At 45.7% G+C, this 27,370-nt stretch overlaps 2 protein-coding genes across 2 annotated transcripts in view; both read right to left on the reverse strand.

Moving 5' to 3' along the window:
- The window catches only part of HIPK2 (homeodomain interacting protein kinase 2), a 172,531-nt gene that overhangs the window by 137,634 nt on the left and 7,527 nt on the right, over window positions 1–27,370 (reverse strand). The gene's annotated exons all lie outside the window — the stretch shown is intronic.
- On the reverse strand, window positions 4,076–5,703 carry LOC126011330 (protein-L-isoaspartate O-methyltransferase domain-containing protein 2). Its single transcript, XM_049775096.1, has one exon. It carries the CDS (start codon window positions 5,677–5,679, stop codon window positions 4,591–4,593), a length of 1,089 nt encoding a protein of 362 aa, XP_049631053.1. The 5' UTR covers window positions 5,680–5,703; the 3' UTR covers window positions 4,076–4,590.

The raw sequence follows: 27,370 nt of genomic DNA on the forward strand, positions 1-27,370 counted from the left end.
AGGAGCAAGCCCTGAGCATCAGCAGGTATGGCTGCCAAACCCTCAACCAACCAACAAGCCAGTATCCTCTTCTTTGCTACCACTCAGGCTAATAGGGAGCAGGCTCTTGGTGGGCTCTTGGTTATGGCTGCATGGTTTTAACAGTAAGGCCTCATCCTATGAGTGGTTAAACACAGACAGATATTGGCACAGTTTCTGACCCAATTATCCTATTTACAAAAATAGAATTGTCCTCTGTGAGTGTTTCAAAGAGTCCCTAATGACTACAAGAAATGTCACCTTTCCCAGGTCAACTGCGAGTCAAGCACCAAGCTAGTCAAGAGTAGGGTCAGCAGGTGGCAGAGCCCACAGCCCCTCCTGTTGGCACAATGTGACATGCACATGTGGATACACATGTTGTTCTTTCTCTCTGTCTGTGTGCCTGTCTGTCTCTCGCTCTCTTATCACCCACTCACACCAGTTAAAAGTTGGTTAGAACTAGTCCCAAAGACCATCTGATAGATGTGTGGACCCAAAATTCTACTGGGGGGCTTCAGGCTCTGGCACCACATCAAGTAACATCAGTAGGAGGTTAAGCACTTAACCCTATTAGTTTGACCATTTGGAGAATTCTGTTTGCTGAGTTCTGTCTCACTGGCCATCCCTGAGTTTGCAGAGAGCTATAAGAAAGTTGTTAGCTGGGGCTGGTGCATTAGCACAGCAGTAGGGTATTTGCCTTGCATGCAGCCGATCCAGGACAAATGGTGGTTCAAATCCCAGCATCCCTTAGGTTCCCAATGCCTGCCAGGAGCGATTTCTGAGTGCAGAGCCCGGAGTAACTCCTGAGTGTCGCCAGGTGTGGCCCAAAAAACAAACAAACAAACAAAAACAAAAATTAAAAAAAGAAAGTGCTAAACATGCCAGTGAGTTCTTCACAGATCAAAACCCGTTTGTCAAACTGGGTTTAAAACAATGGTGTCCAAGCGTTTCACTTTTATAGGCTGGCACTAGTCCACAAACCAGTAGCTGAAAACTGCTGGTTAAAAGAACAGGAAGAATCATCACTTCTTTGAAAGATTAGTCTGTTTTCTTTTTTGCTCTGGAAGAAGTGAATGCTCAGAGCCAATTGAAGTCTGGACTACAGAAACAATTGGTCTCATTGCCCGTCTCTATGGTTTCCTTTCTCTTCCTTTCTCCCCTTCCCCATCATTGTTGTGTTTGATGTGTCTGGTCTGCACATGCCTGGCTGGGGTGCTTGCATACTTGGAGCCATGGTGTGTAAGCCATGGATTACATATCAGTCCCAAGGAGCCCACACATCTGTTTTTGGTAAGGTGCCCAAAACACCCTTTCTGGAGTGTTTCCACATATCTGGCTGCAGTGTGATTGCTAAATGTTTGTCGTGCTAGGGATTGTGGAGGGCAAAAAGAGCTTCCAGGCTTAAGAAGCAGAGCTACTAGGAACCAAAAATTTGAACTTGTGACCATAAACTTAGAAGGCAAGTACTCTAAGATGCTGTACTTATTCCTCTAGGTTATATCTGTGATTTCTTTTTCCTCCTGTTTTAGGGCTTCCATATTTATCTGTTTTTTCCTGTTTCAGTTTAGTTCTGTTCTAAATTGAGTTGGCTATTGTATTATTTGTGTTTCTACCCTAAAAATAAATACTAATTTGTAAAGTAAGACCAGGTATAATTGAATAGAATTCAATTGCCTTAGTACATATAGTCAACTTTAGAAAATGCTAGTTAAAAAAAACACACACACTATCAGGACAGCAAGACATTTTGAAAAATAATATAGTGGAAGCAGACACTCTCAGTTGCCTTTCTAGCTGCCCTCATTTTCTTACTTGGCAGAGTCCTCTGGGTGCAGGTATCACCCCTACACCAACCTTCCCTTTCATGACTCAGGAACTAATCCTGATGTATTTAAACTACTTCCTGTGATTGGATGTAATTGATGTAGGCTAGACAGATTACCAGATCTACTGCTAAAAAAAAAAAAAAAAAAAAAAAACAGAGGAAAAGCTAGAGGAAGGTTTCCTTGTTGGATGAATATTATATACATGGATGGATGGGTGAATGGCTGGATGATAGATGGATGAGTGAATAAAGGATAGGGGAGTAGATAGATGGATGTGTGGGTGATGGATGGATGGATGGATGAGAAGATGAATTAATGCATGGATGGATGCTTGGGTGGAAGGGTGATAGGATGAATAGATGATGCATGGATGCATGATGGAAGGGTGATATTCAGATAGTGGGTAGATGAGGGCTAAATGGACTAATGGTGGTTGGGTGGATAGGCACACAGGTGAGTGGCTGGGTGGAAGAAGGGTGAAAGATAAATGGTGGGTGGATGAGTAAGGGGCTAGTTATATCAATGGTGGGTGTGTGGATGGATGGATAGTGGGTTGGCTGAAAGGATGGAGAAATGGTAGATGAATGGGTGATTGGATGGTTATATATGTGGGTGGGTGGGAAGATGGATTTCTTTTTTTTTTTTTCATTTATAATTCTCCTTTATTTGTATAAGAGAAACATGAAACTATTGCACATATGTTGCACAGACATATATATTTTAACCAAATGTTGGTATAGAAATCAAGAAATGACAACATATAAGTTCAAATTGTTAGGAAATATTTAACACATCAAGGGAAAAGCATGTAAAGAGATTTTACAACGCAGCATGAAGGCAACTTGGGTTAAAACTATCAGCTCAATATATATTTAGAGGGAAAATTTTCAATCAAGCTACTAATAAAAATAATTTACATATTTTGTTTATATCCTAAAAAGTCCCTATATCGCAGAGGTTTTTATGGATCAGAATACCATCTACGAGGATCAAAGAACTATCGTATGTATGTCAAGAAGCAAATTGTCAAACATGCATTTCTCTGAAAGAATCAATCTTGACTTTTAGTTAAAAGACAGGAAAAACACAATTGTGATGTAATTTTCTTGGCAATACTCAAATTTACAAATCTAGAGCAATATACATTTTTGTATCTAAGCAGACACATAGTATCCATGATAAAATTGATTCGATGACTAATAAAGAGCAGAGAAAGTACAAAAACTAGCGGAACTTCGTTAGATGCTGATACAACAGAGAATGAACACCAACAACTCCAAAGATGCTATGAATATACAGCAGGAGAGATAATACAGTGAGTAAGATGCTTTTCTTGCACACAACTGACTATGGATTGATCTCCAGCATCCCAGACTGTCACTGAGCACCACCAGAATTAATTCCTGAGTGCAGAGCCAGGAGTAACCTCTAAATATTGCTGGTTGTGGCCCAAAACAAAACAAGAAGAAAAAAGGAGGCTAAGGATACATTTATAGAATCTGGGTGCTTAATTCCACACATCAGCTTTCTATATTTGGGTTTATTAACATTTTATACCATTCTTTGGTTTAAAAAAAGGAAAGACTGAAAAGAATCAATGTTTTGGAATATATAGCAGCCATCTGATAGGATCACCTTTTCTAGAAGCGTAAGCCTAAAAAAGATAAAAGGCTCTCACAATACATGCCTGGAAAAGATGGATTTCACAAATCACTGTAAGTTACATTATTCTAAAACAATGAAAGTATATAAATATAGATATTTCTTTGGGGGGGGGGTCATACCCGGCAGTGCTCAGGGGTTTCTCCTGGCTCTGAGCTCTGGGGGTCATTCCTGGTGGTGGTCAGGGGACCATATGGGATACCAGGGATGGAGCCAGGGTTGACGGCATGCAAGGCAAATGCCCTCCCCACTGTGCTGTGCTATCTCTCCAGCTCCATAAAGATATTTCTTAATAAAATGTAGAAAACTAACAAGTATTTTTCGCCAGAATTACAAAAGCTAAAATCTGAATCAGTACAGTAATATGATTACAAAAAAATGTCTCACTACAGTATAATATACACCCCACATATCCCTGCAGGCTGTCTAGAGTTCCAATCTATCTTTCAAAATTTTGCTCATTTTCCCTCTCCTGAGGGCACACCTTGCTGACTCTTGCACACATTTTATGTTCTATGTCTACTGTGTCCACCATCCACTATTGGGTGAACTGTTGGTAGTCATTCTGTTCTTACAGAAATTAATAATCCCTCATTCAAGGAGTTATTTAACATTGGTTCTGGAATAAAGAAAAAAAAAAGTCCTCAAAATTCTTTGGAGATTCCTGAAAGATATCTCATACTTTGATGATGTATTCAACTTTCCCACCACTTTTCTTAAATTACAATTAACATCTCTTTTAAGATTTATAAACTTGTGCTTTGTCTCATATTTTAAAAAGCAACATGAGTGAATGACGATTTCAGGTTTCCTGCGGGGTGGGGGGAGTATCTCAGGTGAGAAATGTCATTAAGCTTCTCTTAAGTGGAGAGTCAAGTTTTATCGGTGTGGCTAAAGAGGGAAAACCTTCTCTACCTCCTGAGAAAACATGCACCTGTGAACTTTACTTTACATCAAATTATTTCTTAGGAAATCATACCACTGGATAAATTCTAGAAGACAACCAAGGACTAGATAACGCAATAAAGAGGGTCCAACACTTCCCTTTCGATTGTATCTGTTCCAGTCAACTTGGGGACAGGCATTACTTTTCTCGGTAATACAGCAGGTAGTACTTCAGGGGATCTGGCAGGGGGAGGCTCAGGACCTTCTCACGCAGGAAGTTCACTGGAGGGTCTGGCTTGGATTCAGGCAGGGTTTTCTCTTCTTCCCACTGCTTCCGTTCCTCTTCTAAGCCTTCACAGCTATTGTCATCAGAGGCGTTGGATATCCGACTAGCAAAGACTTCTTTGTCTAGAAAGACGATTGTTTCCATTCGACGGTGGCGAACTCTCCTCCGTTTAAACTTAGGAGTGTTCTTCAACCCGCTTCCATTTTGGACCACAGCTTCCTGATGAATGGTCTTCTTAATGGTGCCCCGGATAGCAATGCGAGCCAAGTCCTGAAGGCTTCGAACTGCCAGTGGTGGTAACTGGACAAGTCTTGATTTTCCAGACTCTGAATGGCAGGGTTGGATCAGAGGAGCAAATGAAACAGCCAGAATCTTTTTGGTTTCCCAAGCAGAAGGACCAGTACGTGTAATCTTAGTCAACTTCTCCTCCAGAGGCATGACAAGGATGCCCCCAACTTTGAGAAGGTTCTTCATGTATTCCTCATGTTCTTTCTGCACTCCAGCCCCACAGTACACACGGTCATACTGAGAACAATCTGGAGAAATCTCCAGGCAATTGCCAGTAACAAAGGAAGGCTCACAGAAATCAAACTTGTCAAAGCTATCATTCGTTCTGATGAAGAAGTCTAGTTTCTGCTTTGCATACTCTATCACATCTGAATGGAGCTCCACCCCATGGTTTACACCAAAAGGACCTAGAATGAGCCCCACCATGGAGCTAAGGTACCCAGTGCCACTGCCCAGGTTCAAGAATGAGAGACCAGGCTGCAGTTCCAGGGCTTCCATCACCTCTGAGTAGATGCACGGAGCTGAGATATGGATGTTTCCATGCTTCCATGCCAAATCTTTGTAAGCATTTTCCTTATATTCTTCAAGGTAGTAGTCAGCACGATCAATTGCTCGGAAAGCCTGCTCTACCAATTCGGTCCGAATGTACTGGGCTTCTTTGAGATTATCTATGAGCTCATCGTTGTCTTCCCCTGCACTCACAGCACCTCCCATCTTGGAGACCACTTTTAGACAACACCCGGGCGGCGGGCGGCGGGCGAGGCGGCGCTCGCAGGCCGAGCTTGGCCCAGGGCGGCGGCGGCGGCGGCTCTACCTCCGGGCTGGGCTGAGCCGGTCCGGGCCGGTCCGTGCCGCCGCGTGGCTCCCGCAGCTCCGGGGGTGGGGGGGAGGTCGGGGGGGGGGGGGCGGGGGTCCCGCGTCAGCTCCCGCCGCGCCGACCTCGGAGCGAGGCCGCGACTCCGAAGATGGATTTCTTTTGGGCCAAAAACACATTCTAATTTTTACTATCACTAGTGCTAAGCATGTAGTTTCACTCTCTGAGAGATACAAGGATAAATGAGAAGCAATGTAGGGCTGGACACCATTATACTATCTATCCAGAATCCACCTCCACAAATGCAGTACCGCAGAGCCAAGGGACTAATCTCTGAGTAACTACAAAAGTACCTAAATGCCCAGCCCTCTCTGGGATAGACAGCTCTAACTCTGCCTTAAAAGAAGAGGGCAAAAAAAGAAGGCAAAGTGAAGCTCTCTGGTCTTGGGAGGCTGCTCGCATATTTAACTCCCAGCTACCAAGGAAAGCTGTTCCTACCTGTTCCTATTGACCTTTTCTTTTCCAGATATTAGATGGCATGGCATAAGCACACACTCTGGGGAACTCTGAGATGTATCTAAGTCTCCCTGTGGTGAGCCAGAGGCCTGTGGTCCCCACTGCTATTGTGTCCCCCCACTCTCTGCGCCCCAGTAATTTGGTACACCTGCCTTGACAACAGCCCTTCCACAGATTCTCTGGTTCTGGCTCAGTCTTAAAGACACCTGGTAGCCATCTTGTGGAACCTGCAATGGCCCCACCACAGTCCTTCTCAGAGCTCTACACCACCCAGCCTGGGCAAAGCAAAAGTGTTCTGGAACATTCTCAGACACCCCTGCCTGGCTCAGTAGCCCCTGCGTTTCCTCAGTGTCTGTGCAGGACTTGCCTCCATGTTCCCCTTCCCTTCCTCCTGGCTGGCGCCAATTACACCCCACCACCCAGACTCCTGAAAAGATAAAATCTTTCCGATGGTGTCACCCATGTTCCAGGGGTAAGGACTGCACCCTACCTCCTGTGGAGCCCCCAGCACTGAGATCTTTTAGCTTCAGTTTCTGCGAGGACATGATTCCCCAATGTCACCAAGTTCAGAGACCACAATTAGCAGGCTCATTGATACCTTGAAACATGGGTGCTCCTGTGTCCTGAAAAGGGGGAGTTTTGACCATCTGCTGTACCTAGAGTTGTTAAGGAAGGGAACTGAGGCCCTCACAGGCTCATGCTGACCAGACCAGCATCAGGAACTGTCCAGGAGCCCGAGGTTCTGGGTGAGGAGCTGGCACCTGGCTGCCACTTTGATACCCAGAATGTGGGCTGTCATGACTTTGCCTAGGTCACCTGGCTGAGGGCTGCCTTGTTGTGTGTGTGGTGGCCTGTGGAACTGTCTTTGGGGTACGGTAGGGACAAGTAGTCTCAAGTGTTTTGTTTTTTTCTTCATTTCAGCCTCTGCACTCTTTAAAATCCAAGTTCCAGAGCAGCGAGTGGACAGACCACTCAGTTCACAGACAAAAAATGGGGGAGTGACCCATGGCTCTTCAGCCAGGCTGACAGCAGTGATGATACCTCCACACTCACCAGAGTGGGACAGACAAGGCCAGAAGAAGTAAATGATTCCGAGAGGAGACACAGTAAGACAAAAAGGTCTGGAAGGTCCCTCAGGGCAACTATTAGCTCTAAGAGCTGAGTACAAGGGAGAAGCCAGCGCTAAGGCCAGACAGCTCTGCTGCTGGGAAGCTGGCTGGAGTGAGACACTGGTGACGAGGGCTGAGGATGAGCTTTCCATACATGTGTGAACACACACTCTCACACTCAAGTCACACACTCAAACACGCCGATACACACATAGACACGCCAATTCACAGCATCACACCTATTTTCTCACACGTTCACACATAAACATAGTCACATATAAAGTCCAACCAACCAACTCATGCATTCACATTTGTACAAATACATGCACACATACACACCTTCACAATGGATTCATATATAATAGACTAAGAATTGATGGGGCTGGAGTGATAGCACAGTGGGTAGGGGTTTGCCTTGCATGCGGCTGACCCAGGTTCGATTCCCACCAGGACTGATTTATAAGCACAGAGGCAGGAGTAATTTTTGAGTGCTGCTGGGTATTGACCCAAAACCAAACCAAACAAACAAAAACGAAAGAATTCACACACATACTCATTCACAAATGCACAAACACACAAACTCACATGCTCACACACGCATATATACTTACACATACTTTATACACACGCCTGCAAATATACTCACACATAACTTCACACGCTTACAAGTACCACAGATTTCACACATGCTCACCCTCAACTGGGCCACTCGGCCATCTCGACCCAGCAGTGCCAGAAGATAAAAGATGCCCTCTCTACCATAAGTGGAGTTGGGCAGGGTCCACCGACTGCCTCATCCCCTTGGAAAGGGACGGCCAAGGCACTCTTCCTGAACTAAAGGTTGTACTGGTTGTGTGAGGAGCGGGAGGACAGCCCTGTGTTGTGAGCAACCTGACTTCAAAGCCAGGCTTTGTCATCTGTAGAGGAAGAGAGAAAAAGTAGGGGCCCTTAGCCTGGGCTGCCCCCACTCAGGGTTAGCTCCTGGTTATGCAGGGTCCCTGACACTGAAGGGCTAGGAGGGGAGATGGGTCTCGCAGCTGCAGGACTGTTGTTGGAACAATAGTTACTTTATCCAAGTCCCCTAAAATAGACAGAACACAAATGGCCGGCACTCTGGCAGCAGCATTTGGTTTGTGAGGCCACCTTTCAAAATGAAGACAGTGAGCAGGAAGGGGCCGGCAGTGGGAGCACCAGCACAGCTTCTAACTGCCAGGAGAGGATAAACAGACAAACTGCATCCCCAGTGGAATTCATCCAGTGTTTTTCTACAAGATAAATTTCAGGGGGCTGTGGATGGCGTTCAGTGATGGAGCACTGGCTTGGCTTGGCTTGGCTTGGCTCAGTCCTTGGCAATGTGGAGGGGTGTGTGTGTATGTGTGTGTGTGTAAAAAGACTAACACCAAGTCAGTCACACACGTGTGCATGCTAAGCACTTAGGGAAATGTCACCACTCCTTTTTAATCCTTTACAGAAAACCACAAGACTCGACTACCACAGGGCAGCCTCTGGAGGAAGTGTGAGAAGAGGATGAACGGAAAGAGCAAGGAGGGGCTAGAGAGAACAGAGTCAAACTGTGTTCAACCCCCGGTATCCCATCTGGTCCCCAAGCACCACCAGGAGTGATCCCTGAGCACAGAGCCAGGCCTGAACACTGTGAGCGGGTCCCCAAAGAAAAACTAAAGACATGGAGAACTGACCCACTAAAAATCTATGTAAAAGGAAAAAAAATATGGCACTTGCTCTGAAGTCCTTTCTCTGAAGACTGAGCTCCCTGGAGCCCACAGGAGATGACCCCGATCCTTACAGCGAAGACAACACAGGCGCCATCACACAGACATCCTGTGTTCTGGCAAGGGGGAGCCCCCAACTTCCTGCCCAGGATAGAGGAATTCTCGGGGCCAGGAGCTTCTTGGCTCCATCTCTCTGCTCGGGCTCCAGTCATCCAGTCCCTTGGTTTCTTCTCTGGCTCCAGTTCCTGCTCAGTCCAGTCCACTTAAATCTGCTCCCTGAGGCTCACAAATCACCGCTTCAAGCTGGAGGCACAGCGCACACACCCCACTTTTTTATTTATTTATTTATTTTTACAATTCATCTGTCCTTAAGATATTATTTCTAAATCAAACCATTCAATTTCCAACTACTTTCTTTCAGACCAGTGTTTTCTTGCAACAAATGCATATTCTTTTGAGCCCAGTTCTACCTTCCTCACCACTCCAGCCCAGATACTTCGGGGAAATCAATCTGTCTCTGTGAATTAGTGAATGAATGAATCAGTGAATGAATCAATCTGCCACTCGTTTTCTGTCCCCCCTTTTCTCAAATGTGCCTAATTTTTTTAATCACATTTATTAGGTCAAAGACGTCATATACACAAGCATCCATTACATGTCCTTAAAATTCTTTAAGGCTTGATCTAAACGGCAAGCATTCTTTTTCTTTTTCTTTTCTTTCTTTTTGGTTTTTGGGCCACACCCGGCTGTGCTCAGGGGTTACTCCTGGCAGGCTCTGGGGACCATCTGGGATGCCATGGATTGAACCTAGGTCAGCAAGCAAGAAAAATGCTAATCATCCTAGCCCCAAGCATTCTTTTTAATTGTTCAGTATGATCTGAAGATATAAACACAAATGACATCTTGGTGACCATAATTTTTCCCATTGTAAAATGTGTCCATATAATCACCTTAAGAAATTTTGGAGCACAGCCCTTGGCCTATTTGGGCCACTGTCATATAGATATTTATATGAGCTAACTGATTGCGTTCAAACCTCTGATCCCAACCTCTGCACACCCAACTTCTTCCCTGCTTTATACAAGTTGCTAAGTCATCTCTGACAACAATAGAATCTTGGGCTCAAAGAATCATCTGGAGAACCAGCAATACATTCATTCTAATGAAAGAAAATGTCACATTGATCATTACAAACCATCTATCATACAAAAGTGCTTTTATTGGGCTGTTGGCTGTAACATGAGTTTTCCACTCCTTAATTACCTTTTGCCAAGGATAAAACCACCCCACCCAAAAATTTGTATGATAAAAGCCACACATTAACTTTACCAAGTTAGAGGTGTCCTAGAAATGGGACCTGGCTCATCATTAAGACAAAGAATGTTGATTGCGTGTCTACTGATTGCAGTCTCTACCAGGTGTGAGTGTGAGGGTGAGTGGGGCAATTTAGAAGGGAGAGCACCCTTGCTACTTGCTATGAAATCTCTCATGAGGGTAAGTGGCATAAGGAAACAAAATTAACCAGCACAGAAAAGCCAGAATGAGAAGCTACTGCATGTAGCTGGGAGAAGAACAGCAAAAGGGGTGACAACAGGAACGAATCCCCAAAACAGTGAAAGAGTGAAAGAAGCCCACTGCAAATGACCCATTGAGTGGGCACAGACTTTCTTGTGGCTGATGGAAATATAACTGAATCAAGATACAATGATGACTGAATAATTCTGCGACTCTCCTACAAGCCACCAAACTGCACACATATTAAGTGAATTAAGGTAAGTGATATCTTTGATAGTTTTTTTTTGGGGGGAGGGTTGTTGTTTTGGGGCCTGTTCAGGGCTTACTCTTGGCTCTGTGCTCAAGGATCACTCCTGGTGGGCTCTGGGGAACCATAGAGGATTTGGGGGAATGGAACCAAGGTTAGTCGTGTGCAAAGAAAGTATCTTACCCTTTGTACTATCTCTCCAACCCTATAAAAGATATCTTTTTTTTTTTGGGGGGGGTCACACCCGGCAGCGCTCAGGGGTTACTCCTGGCTCTATGCTCAGAAATCACTCCTGGCAGGCTCAGGGGACCATATGGGATGCCGGGATTCGAACCACCGACCTTCTGCATGCAAGGCAAATGCCTTATCTCCATGCTATCTCTCCAGCCCCCCCTTTTATTTTTATAAAAGATATCTTAATAAAACTATTAAAATATACGTGGAGCCCAAAAGTCTTCATATATGCAAATACAATCAATTAGAAGATAGTGGGAACCTTTATTGACCATAATAAGTTGAGATATGCATTTATATGGCAGATATCATAGATATTGAGAAAACTTTAAAACATAATTTACTAAACATAAAAAGAACACCTGGATAGAATACATACTCTTAAAAATAAAACACCTCAATCTCAGAGATGTTAGTTCTCCTCAATTAATAAGCGTGAAGTGACTGAATGGAAGTACCAATGGGTATTATATGAAATCAAGATATTTGATATTTTTGTTTCCAAAATTCATGTGGAAAAACAAACAATAGTCAGGAGAATTCTGGAAACAAGAGCAATGAAGTGGGGCTGGAACAATAGTACAGCAGGTTAAGGTACTTACTTTCCTTGAATGCAGTCAACTTGGATTCAATCCCTGGCATCTCATATAGTCCTTGGAGCCCTCTAGGAATGACCCCAGAGCATAGAGCCTGGAATAACTCTGAAGCACCATTGGACATGGCCCTCCCCTAAAATTCACACACACACACACACACACACACACACACACACACACACACACACACACACACAGCTCGGGAAATAATATAATACAGGAGTTTCAGGACTTAACCCCTATGTGGTCTCTGAGCACTGCCAGGTATTGGCTCCTCTGAGTCAAAATAAATTTAAAAAATGGGAGAGATAATAAGAATAGGAAATCTTTATTTACAAGCTTATCGATTCTTTTCTTGCTCTCTGTTCTGTTTAGAGAATTTTACATTCCAAATACTGTATTTTCCAGTTGTAAAGTTTATATTTGGTTCCCTTTAAATAGATCCCATTTCTCTGTTAAGATTTCACATCTATCTATTAATTATTAGCATATTTCCCATTCCATCACTGAACATAGATGTTTATAACAGATGTTTGATTTCTCCCCCCTTCTTGGTTCAGCATCTGGCTGAAATCAGGGTTGATCTATATTGATTTTCTTTTCTTTCTTTTAAGAATGGATCATGCTGCCCTAATTCTTTCATTGAATACATTTGGATTGTATCTCACATATATTTTTTCCTGAATCTATCTCAGTCTATTCTGGGCCTCTGAATTCTAGTTTACTCTTCCAAGGAGAAAAGCAGAGTAAGCAGTTCAATTTTACCTGCTTTTTCATGGTGACATTTTAGAGCATTTTTGTTCAAGGTTTTTTCTGACTGTAATTTAAGACTTCATTCTTTCATGGGATATTCCATACTATTCAAGATTTTAATAATACTTTTTATTAAACCTTTATTCAAAAAAAAACTTTATCAGCTACAAGACCAGAACCTCTGAGTAACCAACCTAATAGATCCTAGAGGACCCAAAAGAGTAGAAGCAAGATTCTGCAGGAAAACAAATGCAAAGGCTCAAATATTGTTAAAGCTTTTGAGATAAGAGTGATAGATAGTACAGCATGGAAGGTATTTGCCTTGCACATGGCTAATTCAATCCCCTCACATCCCATATGGTCGGTCCTCCAAGACCACCAGGAGTAAGCCTTGAGCACAACTGGGTATGGCCCAAGAACCAAATAACAAACAGACAAACAAATAAATACCGTATTTTTCATACCACAAGACACACTTTTTTTCCCCACTCAAAAGTTCGTCTTATGGAGCAAATGCCACCTGGAGCTGAAGCCTGAATACAGGGGAGGAGAGCATCGAAAAATTATGTGTGATGAGTGTTGTTAGAGAAATAACTACATTGAGAACTATCCTAACAATGTGAATGAATGAGGGAAGTAGAAAGCCTGGCTAGAGTACAGGCGGAGGTGGGTTGAGGAGGAGGGAGATCTGGGACATTGGTGATGGGAATGTTGCACTGGTGAAGGGGGGTGTTCTTTGCATACTGAAACCCAACTACAATCATATTTGTAATCAAGCTGTTCAAATAAAGATATACCAAAAGAAAAAGAAAAGAAAAGAAAAGAAAAGAAAAGAAAAGAAAAGAAAAGAAAAGAAAAGAAAAGAAAAGAAAAGAAAAGAAAAGAAAAACTATGTGCATCTTATAGAATGAAAAATACAATAAACAGGGCCGGAGAGAGAGCATGGAGGTAAGATGTTTGCCTTGCATGTAGAAGGACAGTGGTTCAAATCCGGGCATCCCATATGTTCCCGAGCCTGCTAGGAGCGATTTCTGAACGTAGAGCCAGGAGGAACCCCTGAGCGCTGCCCAGTGTGACCCAAAAACAAAACAAAATGGTAAATAATGGTGCTTTAATCTGTGGAGCTGGAGGCTGATAGCGAGGGGCTGTTTCTCCTCTGGGTTGACAATGGTCATGAGCAAGATGAAGCAGGCACATGACAGCAGGACTCTTCCTGTAGATCAGGGTGTTGCTGAAAAAAAGGCTCATTTTGTGAAGACTTGCTGAGCTACTGACTATTAAGTGTCCTCTTTGAGGATGTGCCTCAATTAAAAAAAGTTGGAAAGAAAAATGGATATCAGAAAGAACTTACAAGCCTGAACAAGAAAAAGCTTTTTCTAACTTAGACTAAAAGTGGAGAAGTCATACACAAAAAGATACATTTGATTACAGACTTTAGATGACTCAGAAGGCAAAGACAATGAAGGAAACATAAACGTCTATGACCAAGAGTGGGTGGGTGAAGGATTTTCGACTCATATTCCAAATACATAAAGAGCTATTAGAGGGAGGGAGGGAGGGAGGAAGGAAAGAAGGAAGGGAGGGAGGGAAGGAGGGAGGGAGGGAGGAAGGAAGGAAGGAAGGAAGGAAGGAAGGAAGGAAGGAAGGAAGGAAGGAAGGAAGGAAGGAAGGAAGGAAGGAAGGAAGGAAGGGAGGGAGGGAGGGAGGGAGGGAGGGAGGGAGGGAGGGAGGGAGGGAGGGAAAAAGAAAAGGAGGGAGGAAGAGAGGGAGAAATGGGTGAAGGAAGGAAGAGAAGGAAGAAGGGAGGAAGAGAGGGAGAGGAAGATGAAGGAAGGAGGAAGGAAGGAACTATAAAGGAAGGAAGGTAGGAAGGAAGAAAAGGGAAGGGAAGGAGGGAGGGAAGGAGGGAGAGAGGGTACTTGCCTTGCACATGGCTGACCAGGGATCAATCTCTAACACCTCATATGGTCCCTTGAGCCCCATCAGAATTAATTCCTGAGCTCAGAGCCAGGAGTGAGCTCTGAACACAGCAGGTATGACCCAAAAACACTTTTAAAAAAAGAAGAGAATTTGTAAAAGGCCAACAACAAAGTAGGAAAACATAAAAATACACACTTCATGTTTATACAGAAATAAATAGAAAATGATTAAGAAAACAAAAGCAAACATGTTCAACCTCATTTATAATAAAATAAATATTTATAAATCGGTGTGGGAGGTGGCTCAGTGGTAAAGCTCACCCTGCATGTCTGAAACTTAGAAAAGACCTCTAGCACTCTAAAAAAAAATAAGTTTAAACTATCTTGAAAGACCCTTTTTTTTATTCTATTAAGTTTAGAGAATTATTATATTTTTGTTAATATTCTATTTATTTATTTGTTTTGTTGTTTATTTCTGGGCCACACCCATCAGCACCCAGGGATTATTCCTGGCTGTGGGTTAGAAATCACTACTAGTAGGCTCGGGGGACCATATAGGTGCCGGGGATCGAACCTAAGTGGGCTGCAGGCAAGGCAAACGCCTTACTCACTGTGCTATCACTCCAGCCCTAAGTTTAGAGAATTTTAAATTGCAGACTGTCTTTTGAAAAGACTCCGGGCAAAGCATTCTAGGCAAATATATACTACTGCTAGCGTGAAAGAGCCAGGTAAAAGTCCTCGCTGGAGAAACGTGTCAGTATCTTTTAAAAACTGCAACTGCACTTGCCCTTTTACCTCACAGTTCTTACTTATCAGACTCTCGTCCTTGGGACATCCCTGCAAGCCCATGAAATGACATGGATGCAATACAGCCCACTAGATATGGTTTGCAAATAGCACAGGTTACTATCGAAAGTATGCTACTGTCGCACAAACCAGAGCATGTCAACCAACTGGAGTGTGCTCTAGCCATAAAGATCAAAGATATACAGACTTCAGTAGGACACTGAAAAAGCAAAGATTCAAATAGTTAGGCAGTGCATTTGAGAAAAAAAAATACAAAGGTGGTAGTTGAAGAATTGTTTTCTTTCTTTTTGGGGGGGATTGGGCCACACCCAGCAGCTCTCAAGGGTTACTCCTGGCTCTGCACTCAGAAATCCCTCCTGACACGCTCAGGGGACCACATGGGATGCCAGGAATCTAATTTGGGCCCATCCTGAGTTGGCCGCATGCAAACCAAACACCCTACCACTGTGCTATCTCTCTGGCTCCTTCATTTTCAAAAAGTATACAGAATACAGGCTGGAGAGATAGCATGGAGGTAGGGTGTTTGCCTTGCATGCAGAAGGACAGTGGTTTAAATTCTGGCATCCCATATGGTCCCCTGAGCCTGGCTGGAGTGATTTCTGAGCCCAGAACAAGCGCTACCAGGTGTGACACAAAAACAAAAACAAAAACAAGTATAGAAAATAGCAAATTCAAAGGAGATAGAAACAGAATAATCTCTCTCCTCATGAGTTTTAAGAAAAGTAAAAAGGAGCCGGCGAGGTGGTCTACAAGTAAGGTGTCTGCCTTGCAAGCGCTAGCCAAGGAAGGACTGCGGTTCGATCCCCCGGCATCCCATATGGTCCCCCCAAGCCAGGGGCAATTTCTGAGCACTTAGCCAGGAGTAACCTCTGAGCATCAAATGGGTGTGGCCCAAAAAACCAAAAAAAAAAAAAAAAAAGTAAAAAACATTATTGTAATAATAATGATACCAGAGACTATGAGGGCTGGAAGGGCTGGCCCATGATATGAAGCTTGCCACAAAGAGTGGTGAATTCAGTTGGAGAAATAACTCCACTGACAACTACCATGACAATGGTAGTGAGTGAAATAGAATGCCTATCTTGAATGCAGGCAGGAGTGGGGGAGGAGGGAGATGGAGGGCATTGGTGGTGGGAAGGTTGCACTGGTGAAGAGAGGTGTTCTTTTTTTATATAACTGAAACCAAACTACAAACATGTTTGTAATCATGGTTCTTAAGGATATGTATTTAAAAATTCATATATAAAGACATATTCATGCATATGTATCTCAAAAAATTAAATAAAAAAATTTGGGGGACAAATTTGGTACTTAGGGTTTACTCCTAGCTCTATACTCAGGATCACTCCTGATGAAACTTAGAAAACTTTATAACAGAGTGCAGGATTGAACCTGCAACAGTTGTGTGCAAGGCAAACATCTTACCTGCTGTACTATCTCTCAGGCCCCTAAAAACTTTTCCTAAACTGGAAGATCTGGACCTGCCCCATACATCAACATTTGAACAAGTGACTGGGAGGAATAATTTATTTCTGGGACTTCAGAACACAGCAATTTAATTATATAGCCTTAGCTGGATGCATTCCAAGGAAAGAATAGAAGTTACAAAGGAGTATTAAACTTTGCTCCATAGTTTTAGCATTTATGATAATATAAATATTGGTATCATAAAACTTGAGTCAGTATTTATTATTAAGGAATAAAAGTTTTCTATAGATGAGAAGGAAGTTATACTGCTAAAATGTGAAGAAGCAGTGAAAACACAGGAAGGACACTGAGATTTAAACAGCCTGTAACAATTTGAACTCTAGATTTTGGGGGATTTGGGGAGAGGAGGCCTTACCCAGTTGTGCTCAGGTATTACTCTTGGCGGGACTCAGGGGACTGGTCCTGTGGGATGCCAGGGATCAAACTCGGGTGAGTTGCATATAAGACAAGTGCCCTACCTGCTTGCCTTAGAGGGAGGGATAGTTGGTTAGACAGACGGAAGGATGGACAAGTGGACAGATGGCTAGATGGATGATACCCTCTGTACTATCTCTCTAGCCCTGCACTCTAGATTTTTGGGACACAATGTGTTTTCCTGGTCTGCCCACTGAGAAACAAGATACCCTATAGCCACCACCACCCGCTGCTCATGGCATGGTGGCCAAGGCTCCTGGCCATGACCACTGAAAAATCCAAGACAGCTCAAGGTGTCGTTGCTGGCCAGCAAGAAACTGGAATTGTGATGTCTTGGCAAAGGACTCAGGAACTAACCCAAGGGGTCTGTGATGCCTAAAAGTTGCAGCAAAGATAAATGCATTGAGCATATCCAGTCAATAAAAATCCCTCTGTATACAATTGTAAAGGGGGGGGGAAAAAAAGACAAAAATCCTGCTTCTTGCCATTTGAAATGGCTGTTAAACAACACTGTGCTTTGGAAATGAATGATGGGGGGGAGAGCACCAGCGAGGCTATTGACTCTCGCAGGGAACCAGAAAGCCACCAGTCTACGAGGGAGAAATGTCACTTCTCACAAGCACCAGATGGAAGACCATGGATAACGTTATCCCACAAAGCAAAACGCAAGTACAGGGTGAGATGAGAAGGGTTATCTGGTGCTGTGACTCACACAGTGTACGTGCTCAAATAATGCCTCACAGACCATGTCCCACCACACAGACCATGCCACATCTCAAAGACCTTGTCACACCTCACAGTGTCACACCACAAAGACCGTGTCACGCTTCACAGACTGCGTCGCACCACACAGACCATGTTACACCTCACTGACCAAGCCACACCTCACAGACCATGTCATACTTCACAGACCATGTCATGCATCACAGATACTGTCACATCTCACGAGTAGTGTCACACCTCACAGACCAAGTTCTGCTCTTGAGGGGAAGCAAGCCCAGATGGCTCCTACAAAGCCTCCTGGGTGATGGAGTCACCAGAAGCAAAGAGAAAGGTCCATTTCCCTGGAGGGAATTCTAGCTGGAAGTGATGAACTGGAATCCTTCAAGTCCACGGATAAGACAGAAACTTTGGACCGGGTGGTGGCAGGTAGCACCTGCAGAAATGCCCCACACAGAGAAGGAGAGGGCAGCTCAGGCAACTGGCCCAACTCAGAGACTAACAAACAGGGCTCAGCAGATGGCTCAGGTTCAATCCCCTGCATGGACAGGAGTAACAACCCCTAAACCTCACCCAGTCAGAATCCCAGTTGTAGACCAAGCACCTGAAGATGTGCCCAATACCCAATAAAAGAATCTTTGCCAGGCACAGTGAGGCTCATCCATAAATGCTGGTTTCAACCATCAGATGAGCTCGGGAAACAGTCATCAGAGTCGAAACAAGGAATTCAGTGAAAGAACTTCACTGGGATAAGGGGGAAACTATTCCAGAGAGAAAGTAGATGCCAGCACAGGATGGAACTGTTTTTGGTTGGGAGGGAGGAGGTTTGAGGGAAGGGGTCAGGGCCATAGCTGGTGGTGCTGGAGGCTTACTCCTGACTGAATTGATGGATCCCTACCGGCAGAGCTCAGGAGGCCATATGTGGGTACAGGGAATCAAACTCGGGTTAAATGAGTGCAAAGCAAATAAATGTTTTACCCTCTGTCTTATCTTCTCCAGATCCCAGTAACTAAAAATTTTGATGAAAGCAAAAAAGGCATTTGTGGGCCAGAGTGATAGCACAGCAGTAGGGCTTTTGCCTTACACGCTGCAGACCCGGGATGGACCTGGGTTTGATCCCTAGCATCCCATATGGTCCCCTGAGCCTGCCAGGAGCAATTTCTGAGTGCAGAGCCAGGAATAATCCCTAAAAACTGCCAGGTGTGGTCCCAAAAAAACCAAAAACAAAAACAAAAAAAAAACAACATTTGTCTATATTGGTGGATGGGTGGATAGATTCATAGAGAAAAGCCTGCAAGACAATGGTTTTCTTTGGTGGAAGGAAGAGAATGTGTGCATACTTTCACAGTTGCACATGCATCCACACCCACACACACTCGGGCACATGCATAAGCACATCACACATACCTTTTAGAAATCTTCCAAGTAGTTTTATGAGGGAAGGCACTGAATGTCACATTAGAGAGAGGGAGATAGAGACAGATAGGAGACACCAGAAAGGAAGTACAATTCTGCCCCCAGGAGCTAGAATGCAGGTGACCCCATGATGCAGCATGTCCATTTTCTGATTCTTTATAATAATCAAGTGACATTTAGAAGACGCCCTTTAGAAACCAGGTGCACATATATTCATTGCAGCACTATTTACAATAGCAAGAATCTGGAAACAACCCAGAGGCCTAGAACAGTGGCTAAAGAAATTGTGGTACATATACACAATAGAATACTATGCAGCTGTCAGGAGAAATGAAGTCATGAAATTTTCCTATACATGGATGGACATGGAAACAAACTATTATACTGAGTGAAATAGGTCAGAGGGAGAGAGAGACACACAGAATAGTCTCCCTCACCTGTGACGTTTAAGAAAAATAAAAGATATTACTGTAATAATACCCAGAGACAATAGAGATAGGGTTGGAAGGATTGACTCAAAGAGTGATGAGTGCAGTTAGAGAAATAACTATACTACAACTATCATGACAATGGTAGTGAGTGAGGGAGAGAAGTAGAATGCCTGTCTCAAATACAGGCACAGAGTAGGGGAGGAGGGAGATAGGGCATTGGTGGTGAGAAGGTGGGGGTGTTCTTTTTTATAACTGAAGCTCAACTACAAACATGTTTGTAATCATGGTGCTTAAATACAGATATTATTTTTTTTTAAAAAAATCAGGTGCACAGAAGCTTTCTCTTTCATTATGGTTGATCAGTGCCTGATAATGGAATGCTCTATTTCTCAAAGCCACCCAGAGGACACCCGTTGCCCTGTGCCACAATCCCAGCTTGTTGGGACCATTGCCACACTATGGAATCTGGAACTTCACAGCTCTGGTATTTCTGAGTGCAAGGACGATGCAGTTGGGAAAAGCTGCCTCAATTAGGTCACTGAAGACCCAGAGAGGCTCATAGGGAAATGCAGCAGCATTAAACGTCCCTTTTAGGATGTGCCAAAATGCTGCCACGGGCACACTCACTCCATGATTAGTTTGTGGAGAACCCGAGACTAAGAGTGGAAATGCAGGGCTTGGCCACAGAAGAAATAAGGGTATTGGCAGTACCTGTAGGCAGGACCCTCTTGACCACATGGATAAGACACACCATTGGACAAAGTCTCCACAGACCCGTTTCCTTAGTCATCCTTGTTTCAGAATGACTTCTTTAGTCTCTGCATTGCAACTTCCCACAAAAATCTGCAGGTAGGATGATCACTCCCTGCCTTTTTATTTTAGAAAGTGTCACACACAGGGTGTATATGTGTGTGTGAGAGAGGAAGACAGACAGACAGACAGAGACCGAGAGAGAGAGATATTTCACTTTCACTTAAATAGCTTTACGGGAATCAACTGGCGACTCAGGACTGGAAATCAGGGTGGGGAAACGAAGCCAGAGACTCAAAGCACAATGTTAAGGTCTGCTTAATGATAAAAGTTTCAGGAGAACACACCCGGGCCCTCTTGTTTTTGTTCAGCTGGCAGCAGCTGCAAAGACCCCTGGCACAGCCTGATGTGTCTGTGCTTTGGAGAAATGGATGAGGTCCCTCTGCAGGTGAGCCTCAGGAATTCACCACTCTCTAAACTCGATTTGTAACCCAAAATCAATACAGTGGAGTATGTCTGTTCGAGGCAAACAAAGGGGACTCCCTGAGTGCCTGTCCCCACTCTCCCCTGCCCCTTGAGTCCAGCACAGTTCCGGTTTCAGCTCTTACAAGCAAGGATATTTTGCAAAGTCTACTGCTTCCTGATGAGACTTAGCAATGAGGACCCCCCAAGCTCAAGAGCCAGAGGGCTACCCAGGGTGCCCACAAGCAAAGGTGGGCAGTGCCTTCTGAGAAAACACCTGTGTTGGTAAACAGTGCTTAGACCCCAACTTGCTGTGTGCTGTGGCCTGTGACTTCGAGTCCAGGAACCAACCATCCGTGTGAAACAAGCAGATTGGGTTTCTCGAGGCAGAGACATGGGCAGGGACATGGGTGAGAATCTGAGCCCATCCTGGGCACACGGAGACTGTCTGTGCTTCTAATGCAGTTTAGGCAGCAATGCCAAGGAGCCTCAAAATTATGCTCATCGAAACATTTTTTGCCAGAGAGACGGCACCAAGTAAGGCTGGGAATGGATTCCTCTTGGAAAACGATAAGGAGAGCAGGCACAGAGGAAACTTGGGTTCACTTCCCTGGAGGAGAGCTAGAGGCCTGGAAAAGGCCAATGTCACCAAGAGCCAACATTGTGGTGTTTTGGACAAGCTCAGTGGGCAATGCCGTGGAGTCAGGAAGGACACGGGCTGGATGGCTCTGGACTCAGGTTGGGATAGGCTGCAAGGAGGGGAACTGCAGGCCTGGGAGATGGCATAGACTGCCCCCCCAACACACACACACACACACAAAAAAGAGAAGACCCAGAGAGAACTTTGCTCCTTCCCACACGAACAGGTGCAAGAATTTAAAAGCTTAACCTTGGTGGTTTGATTGATTTAATATATAAAAAGTCTTTTGGGGGAGGAAATCGACTCGTGGGAGACACAGAACTGACAGGTGTCTGTCTACACCCTTGGCCCACTTTCGAGAGCCTTCCAGCCAAATCGGACACCTGCAAGTGCTACGCTACTGCATGACACAGAGGAGTTTGGGGGTGGAGGTGAGGGGGTGGGGGTGTGAGCAGAGGAACCACCATAATATCTTCGAAATGTTCCACTGACAAGCCAGCACTACAGTCCCTCACCCTGTGATTTCTTCTCCTGCTTCTAAACTTAGAAAGTTCGGCCCCTCTGGAGGTTTCATAAATACCCACTTCTATTTTGAGCAGTTTCTTTCTCAAATGGGCAAAGATTTCCCTTGATCTCCGAAACTGTGTGCATCGCTGGAGGAGCGGGTGGGTGGCTTTGCCCCTGGAAGCATTCCTGGCACCGTGAACGTGTTCGACAGACTTTGTGGCATTTAAACATGTTTACCCTGCAGGATTCAGGTTGGTGCGATGCTAGGAAGCGATAAAAGCCACTAAGATCTTTGCAACTGCTGTGGGCTCTGGTTCCATTTGTCCCACGGTGTTCCCTCCCCTCCCACTCCTCACCATCTAGGAAATAAAGGTATAGATATGACAGAGACCTCAGGTGTGTGTCTCCTGCACCTGTTAAGTGTCAGGCTCACGATTTCTGAGCATAGAGCCAGGAGTAACCCCTGAGGGCTGCCAGGTGTAACCCCAAAACCAAAAAAACCAACAACAACAACAACAAAGTGTCAGGCTCAACTTAAAACTTGGTGGTCCACGTGAACATACAATAGGGGGACAGGAGGGGGAGACACAAGCCTAACACATAGGAGATCCTGGGCCCCATTCCTGATGCCCTGATGAGGTAACATGAGTCCGTTTCACTTTCCATACCTGATGTTTTTCTACGCCAACTCCCCCATCTCTCAGCTTTCAAGAAGCACCACAGAAACCAGTTTCTCAAATTTTCAAACACTCACTCAGGGCCCAGGAGGGAGTGGAGTAGTGGAGTTAAGGCTCACCTTGCCTGCAGCTGATCCTGGCTCAATCCCTGGCACCATGTACAGTTCCCCAAGCACTGCCAGGAATGGCCCCAGGTGTGACCAAAAATATAAAAGGGGGGGGGGGCAGAAACATGAAAAAAAAAACCCTAAATATTTATTCATATTCTGAAACAAACAGTACGTTTTCATTTGGGGAAGAATTGACGTTTCTACCAACTTCATCCTCCTCACCAGCACTTTGCACTTGGCAACTCCAGCCTTGAAATCAGGGCACACACTTGAACATACTTGGCCTTGGGATTTGTCTCTCTCCTTACAGTTTCCAAACTTTCCAGAAGGCCTCAGTGAGACTCCTCAAACATCCTGTCTATTTTGCATCTTTCAAAAGGGGGTTTATGGCACAGCATGCCAGTTGCTGAAGTACTTGATACTCTCATTTGATCCAGTCAGGCAAAGGCACTACAAATGGGGGCCCACAAAGCTTTGGAAATGGGAGGTGAGCACTCCAGAAGCATGGCCCCCACCCTAGAGGTGCTCAGCAGCACAGTTTTCCCAGGGTGCTCATGTTATCTACCTGGTGAGGAAGGGAGTTTGCTCGGGTCTGCTGAGGTTCTAACCTAGGCTCCAACCAGTTCTGCTCAGAGACTGGGGGCCATTCAGCTGTCCCCTCTCCTATCCAGGGTGGAAACTGTGACTTTTCCCTGTGGATCTGGTCCAGTCACAAGTTACTGAAGGAGTGAGCATGGGCCCTGGAGACCATGTTCTGGAACTCACAAGGCACGGCGGCAGGTGAGGGGTTGGCATAAATGCCAACCGGAAATATAAGGAGTGACTCCTGAGTGTACTGAGAAGACAGATAGATGGTGCTGACTCCTGACTGTGCTCAGGGATCATGGAGCAGTGTTTGGGGATGAGGAAGATCATGTGGAGTACTGGGGATCATCTGGGTCAGCTACAAGCAAGTGCCCTACCTGCTGTACTATCTCTCTGGCCCCCTACCGTCAATAGTAGGGCTCCCGGATTTGATAAAGCCTGTGATTCAGCCCTTTAAGCTAGATCTCCAGTCTGCAGGGTTGCAAATATTGTCTGGTTTTCCACTAGGAGAGCTGCCCTCTGGAGCAGAGGTCAGGAAGGGAGGAAGGGAAGGAGGAGAGATGCAAATTATCCAGCCTCACCCAGCTTTTAATGAAACAGAAACTCTGGAAGGTGGGGCCCAGAGCAGAGCCTGAACCAATCCTCCAGGTGGCTAGTGAGCCCCAAAGCTGGAGAACCGCTTCTCCCAGACAGTCCTGGACAGGAATCTACCCACAAGAAAGTTCCCTGGGCACCCTCGCTCCCACCCCCGCCAAGGACCAGGGCAAACACAGAAAGGAACCCTGAACACTGGCATGAGCAGAGAGAGGCAGGAGGCAGGTGGGGGGCAGCATGGAGAGGTGGTGTAGGCTGTGCCTATGTGTGTGCCAGCCCCAAGGCGGGCACGGACCACACGGCAGAGCTGGCTCCTTCACCAGGCTTTCAGTCAAGTTTCATGGTGGGAGGAAGGTGCTGGTTATTGAGCTGCCCCAGCAAGCAACAGGAAATGGGTCAGTTTCATCAACGGGGCTTTATGGAGCAACTGGAGCACAAGATCATGGTTGGGGAGGGAGACAGGGGCTCGGGGCGCCCTGTGAGGCAATCGCCAGCTGGGGCTTGTATAAACAGGAAGCATTTCAGGCTGCCTCGGTTGCCCAAGTCCCGATGGCAAAAATCCCCCTTGATTGACACTGCCCCGAGAGTGAGTCCTGTTCTGAGACCTGGGCTCCAGCCCCCTCCCAATCCCTAGGGGAGGAGTGGGGTACCCATCACAGGGGAGGCCAACCTGTGTCCTTCGAACACCAGCAGCTACCAAGCCATCTTGGGGTGTCCAGGGTGTGGGGCACCTGAGCAGGTGGCCAGGGGTATCCCCATGTCCAAGGAGAGGCGGAGGAGGTTGGGATGTGGACAGACATACAAACACAGAGAGATTAGAGTCTGGGCTTGGCCTAACCCTCACTGACCACAATGTCAAAGTGAACCCAGCATTGTGGAACAGGACTGTTGTTCAGGCTCGTGTGTGTGTGTGTGTGTGTGTGTGTGTGTGTGTGTGTGTGTGTGTGTGTGTGTGTGTGTGTTGGGGGGTCATCCCCTGACTGTGTTTAGGGATCACTCCAGGACATCTGGACAGGGCCAGCTGGATGGCAGCAGCAGATCCAGTGCCCGCTGGAATGGCCAGGCCTGGGCTGGGCCCACCAGAAAAATAGATGCCTCTCACCAGCCCAAGAGAAGGGGTGATTTGATTTGATTTGATTCAATGATTGATTATTTCTCACCAAGCCAGAGCGCGCGTGTGCATGCGGGAAGGAGTTCTGAGGGTCTGTGAGACTCAGCTCTGCTGTGCTGGTTTCTCACTGCTGTTTGTTTTTGTTAATAAGTAGCTCCCCGGTGGCAAGCTGTGAACTTTCTCAGGGAAACAGAAGGAGTGGCTAGGAGACAGAAGCCTCTCCACCCCGGAGCCCAGGCCACGCCATGCCACGGGCCTTTTTTTCCTCCTCGGTGAGCTTGGGGGAGCTCCAAGCACCCTACCCACCCTAGCCTGAAACTTTCACACATCTCTGCTCCTTGTTCCCCAATACCCCCAGTTCTCTTGGTGGTGCTGGTGCAAACCTTTGCTGCTGAGCCTCAGTATCAGAGTAATACTCATGTGTGAAGATTCCCCCACTCCCCCAAAGAGCCTGGGCTATAGGGATCCCCACGTGGAACTCGGGAGGTGAGAGCCTAAAGAAAGAAGAGAATGTGAAGAAAAGCAGACAAGGCTCATGGGACTGCACCAACCACCTTGAGCCCTCAGGATCTAAATCCTCATCACCACGAGGCATGAGGAGGCAGCAGAAAGAAACCAAATATTTATTGAACCCCTGGGTCAGGCTGGCTGGTAAGTGCTGTGGGTGTGTTCTCGAGCGTGACCCCCTGACCAGGCCCCAGATCCGTCTCCATGGTGCCTCCCAGTATGGAGGGAGCACCTCCAGCATGCACCCCTCCTCTCCCCTCGCCCCAGGCCAAGAAAAATTACCTTGTTCAAGTATCATTTTGATTATATCGGTCCCCCTTCTTCACACCGTAAAACGTCTCTTGAATTAGAACCCCTTTTAAACCTTTCAACAACTGATCCCAAACACTTAGTGTTCTCTGGCTGCTGGTCTATTTTGTGCTTTACCACTCCAGCCCGGGCGAAATTACTGTGCAAATGAATTCCATTATGCGCTCGGCTTATTCACCTTGTTAAGCCGGCACAAGAGCTCTGACTGTTTCTGTTGTCTCTTTGTAAAGGAAGACCTCATTTATCCAGCATCCTTGGAAAGACGCTGATCCGAGAGATTGATCTACATAAATTAATGCTGCCTCCCCCACCCCCACAGATGCGCACCCTCCACCCCCTTTCCAGAAAGAAGCCTTAACCCTTTCGGAGGCAGGGGCGGACCTTCGATCCATTTTTTTTTTTTTTTTTTTTTTTTGCTGGAGGGAGTCCTGGTCTAATCAAATGAAAGCGCTTCTTTATTTTGACCATTTTCTAATGGAAACATTTCTGCAATGCATTAGAGAGCCTCCAAGTCTCAGTTAACAGAACATAATGAATATCGATTAATCTTTTCCTGATGGTGCAGGTCGGACTTAATGAATAACAGTAATCAGAGTGCGCTGGGGCTGCGAATACAAGTGGATCAGGGAAAGCCAAATGCTTGTTCTCTTTCTCTTTCTCTCTCTCTCTCTCTCTCTCTCTCTCTCTCTTTCTCCCTCCCCTCCCTCTCTTCCCCTGCCCTCCCTCCTCTCCCCCTCTCTCTCCTCTCCTCTCCCTCCTGCCCTCCCTCTCTCTTTCTCTCTCCCCCACACTCCCTATCCCCCACCCCTCCACCTCCCTGCTAGTTACAAGGATCCCTGAAATGGACTTTCCAGCAGAAGCTCCCGCTTATCAGATGCTGTGAGCAGGTTCAGTTACCCAGAACTCAGCAGGGCTGCAACTCGCCATTCTGCACAATTGCAAGAATCTGTCTGTGGGGGTCTTTGTTGAAGCTCTAGAAATTCCCCATTAGAGGAGAAAAAAAAATCACACACACACAAAACACCACCCCAAAAAGCACATCCACAATCCATCAGTTTTCCCACTCTCCTTACACCAGGGGACCTTCAAAGGAGTTCTGGGTACAAATTTGCTTCTTTTAATGGTACAAAACCTGAAGGGCTCGGCAGAGCCTTGCATATGGATCACTGTTTTTATGGGCCCTGGGAGGGGGGGGAGATCACTTGATCACTTTCTGTTGTGCATAACAATTCCATAGGTTGACTTAATGAGGTGATACTCAAATGACAGAAAATAGAAGGTGGGAAGGGGAAACCCTGTTTCACCAGGAAGGGATCTGTGGTTGGTGAGGGGCACCCACAGCTGCCCAATGTTCCAGCAGTTCCACAGCAACCTTTCGATGAGGGTGGAAACATGTGGCCTGGGGGAATGGCCTGATCTACTCACACACACTCTCCTGCCCTCT

Source organism: Suncus etruscus, chromosome 1 (assembly GCF_024139225.1).
Source record: "Suncus etruscus isolate mSunEtr1 chromosome 1, mSunEtr1.pri.cur, whole genome shotgun sequence".
In the NCBI taxonomy this organism is placed as follows: domain Eukaryota; kingdom Metazoa; phylum Chordata; class Mammalia; order Eulipotyphla; family Soricidae; genus Suncus; species Suncus etruscus.

Excerpts from the sequence above, each read along its gene's own strand:
- LOC126011330 (XM_049775096.1), bottom strand. The coding sequence starts at position 5,679 with ATGGGAGGTGCTGTGAGTGCAGGGGAAGACAACGATGAGCTCATAGAT.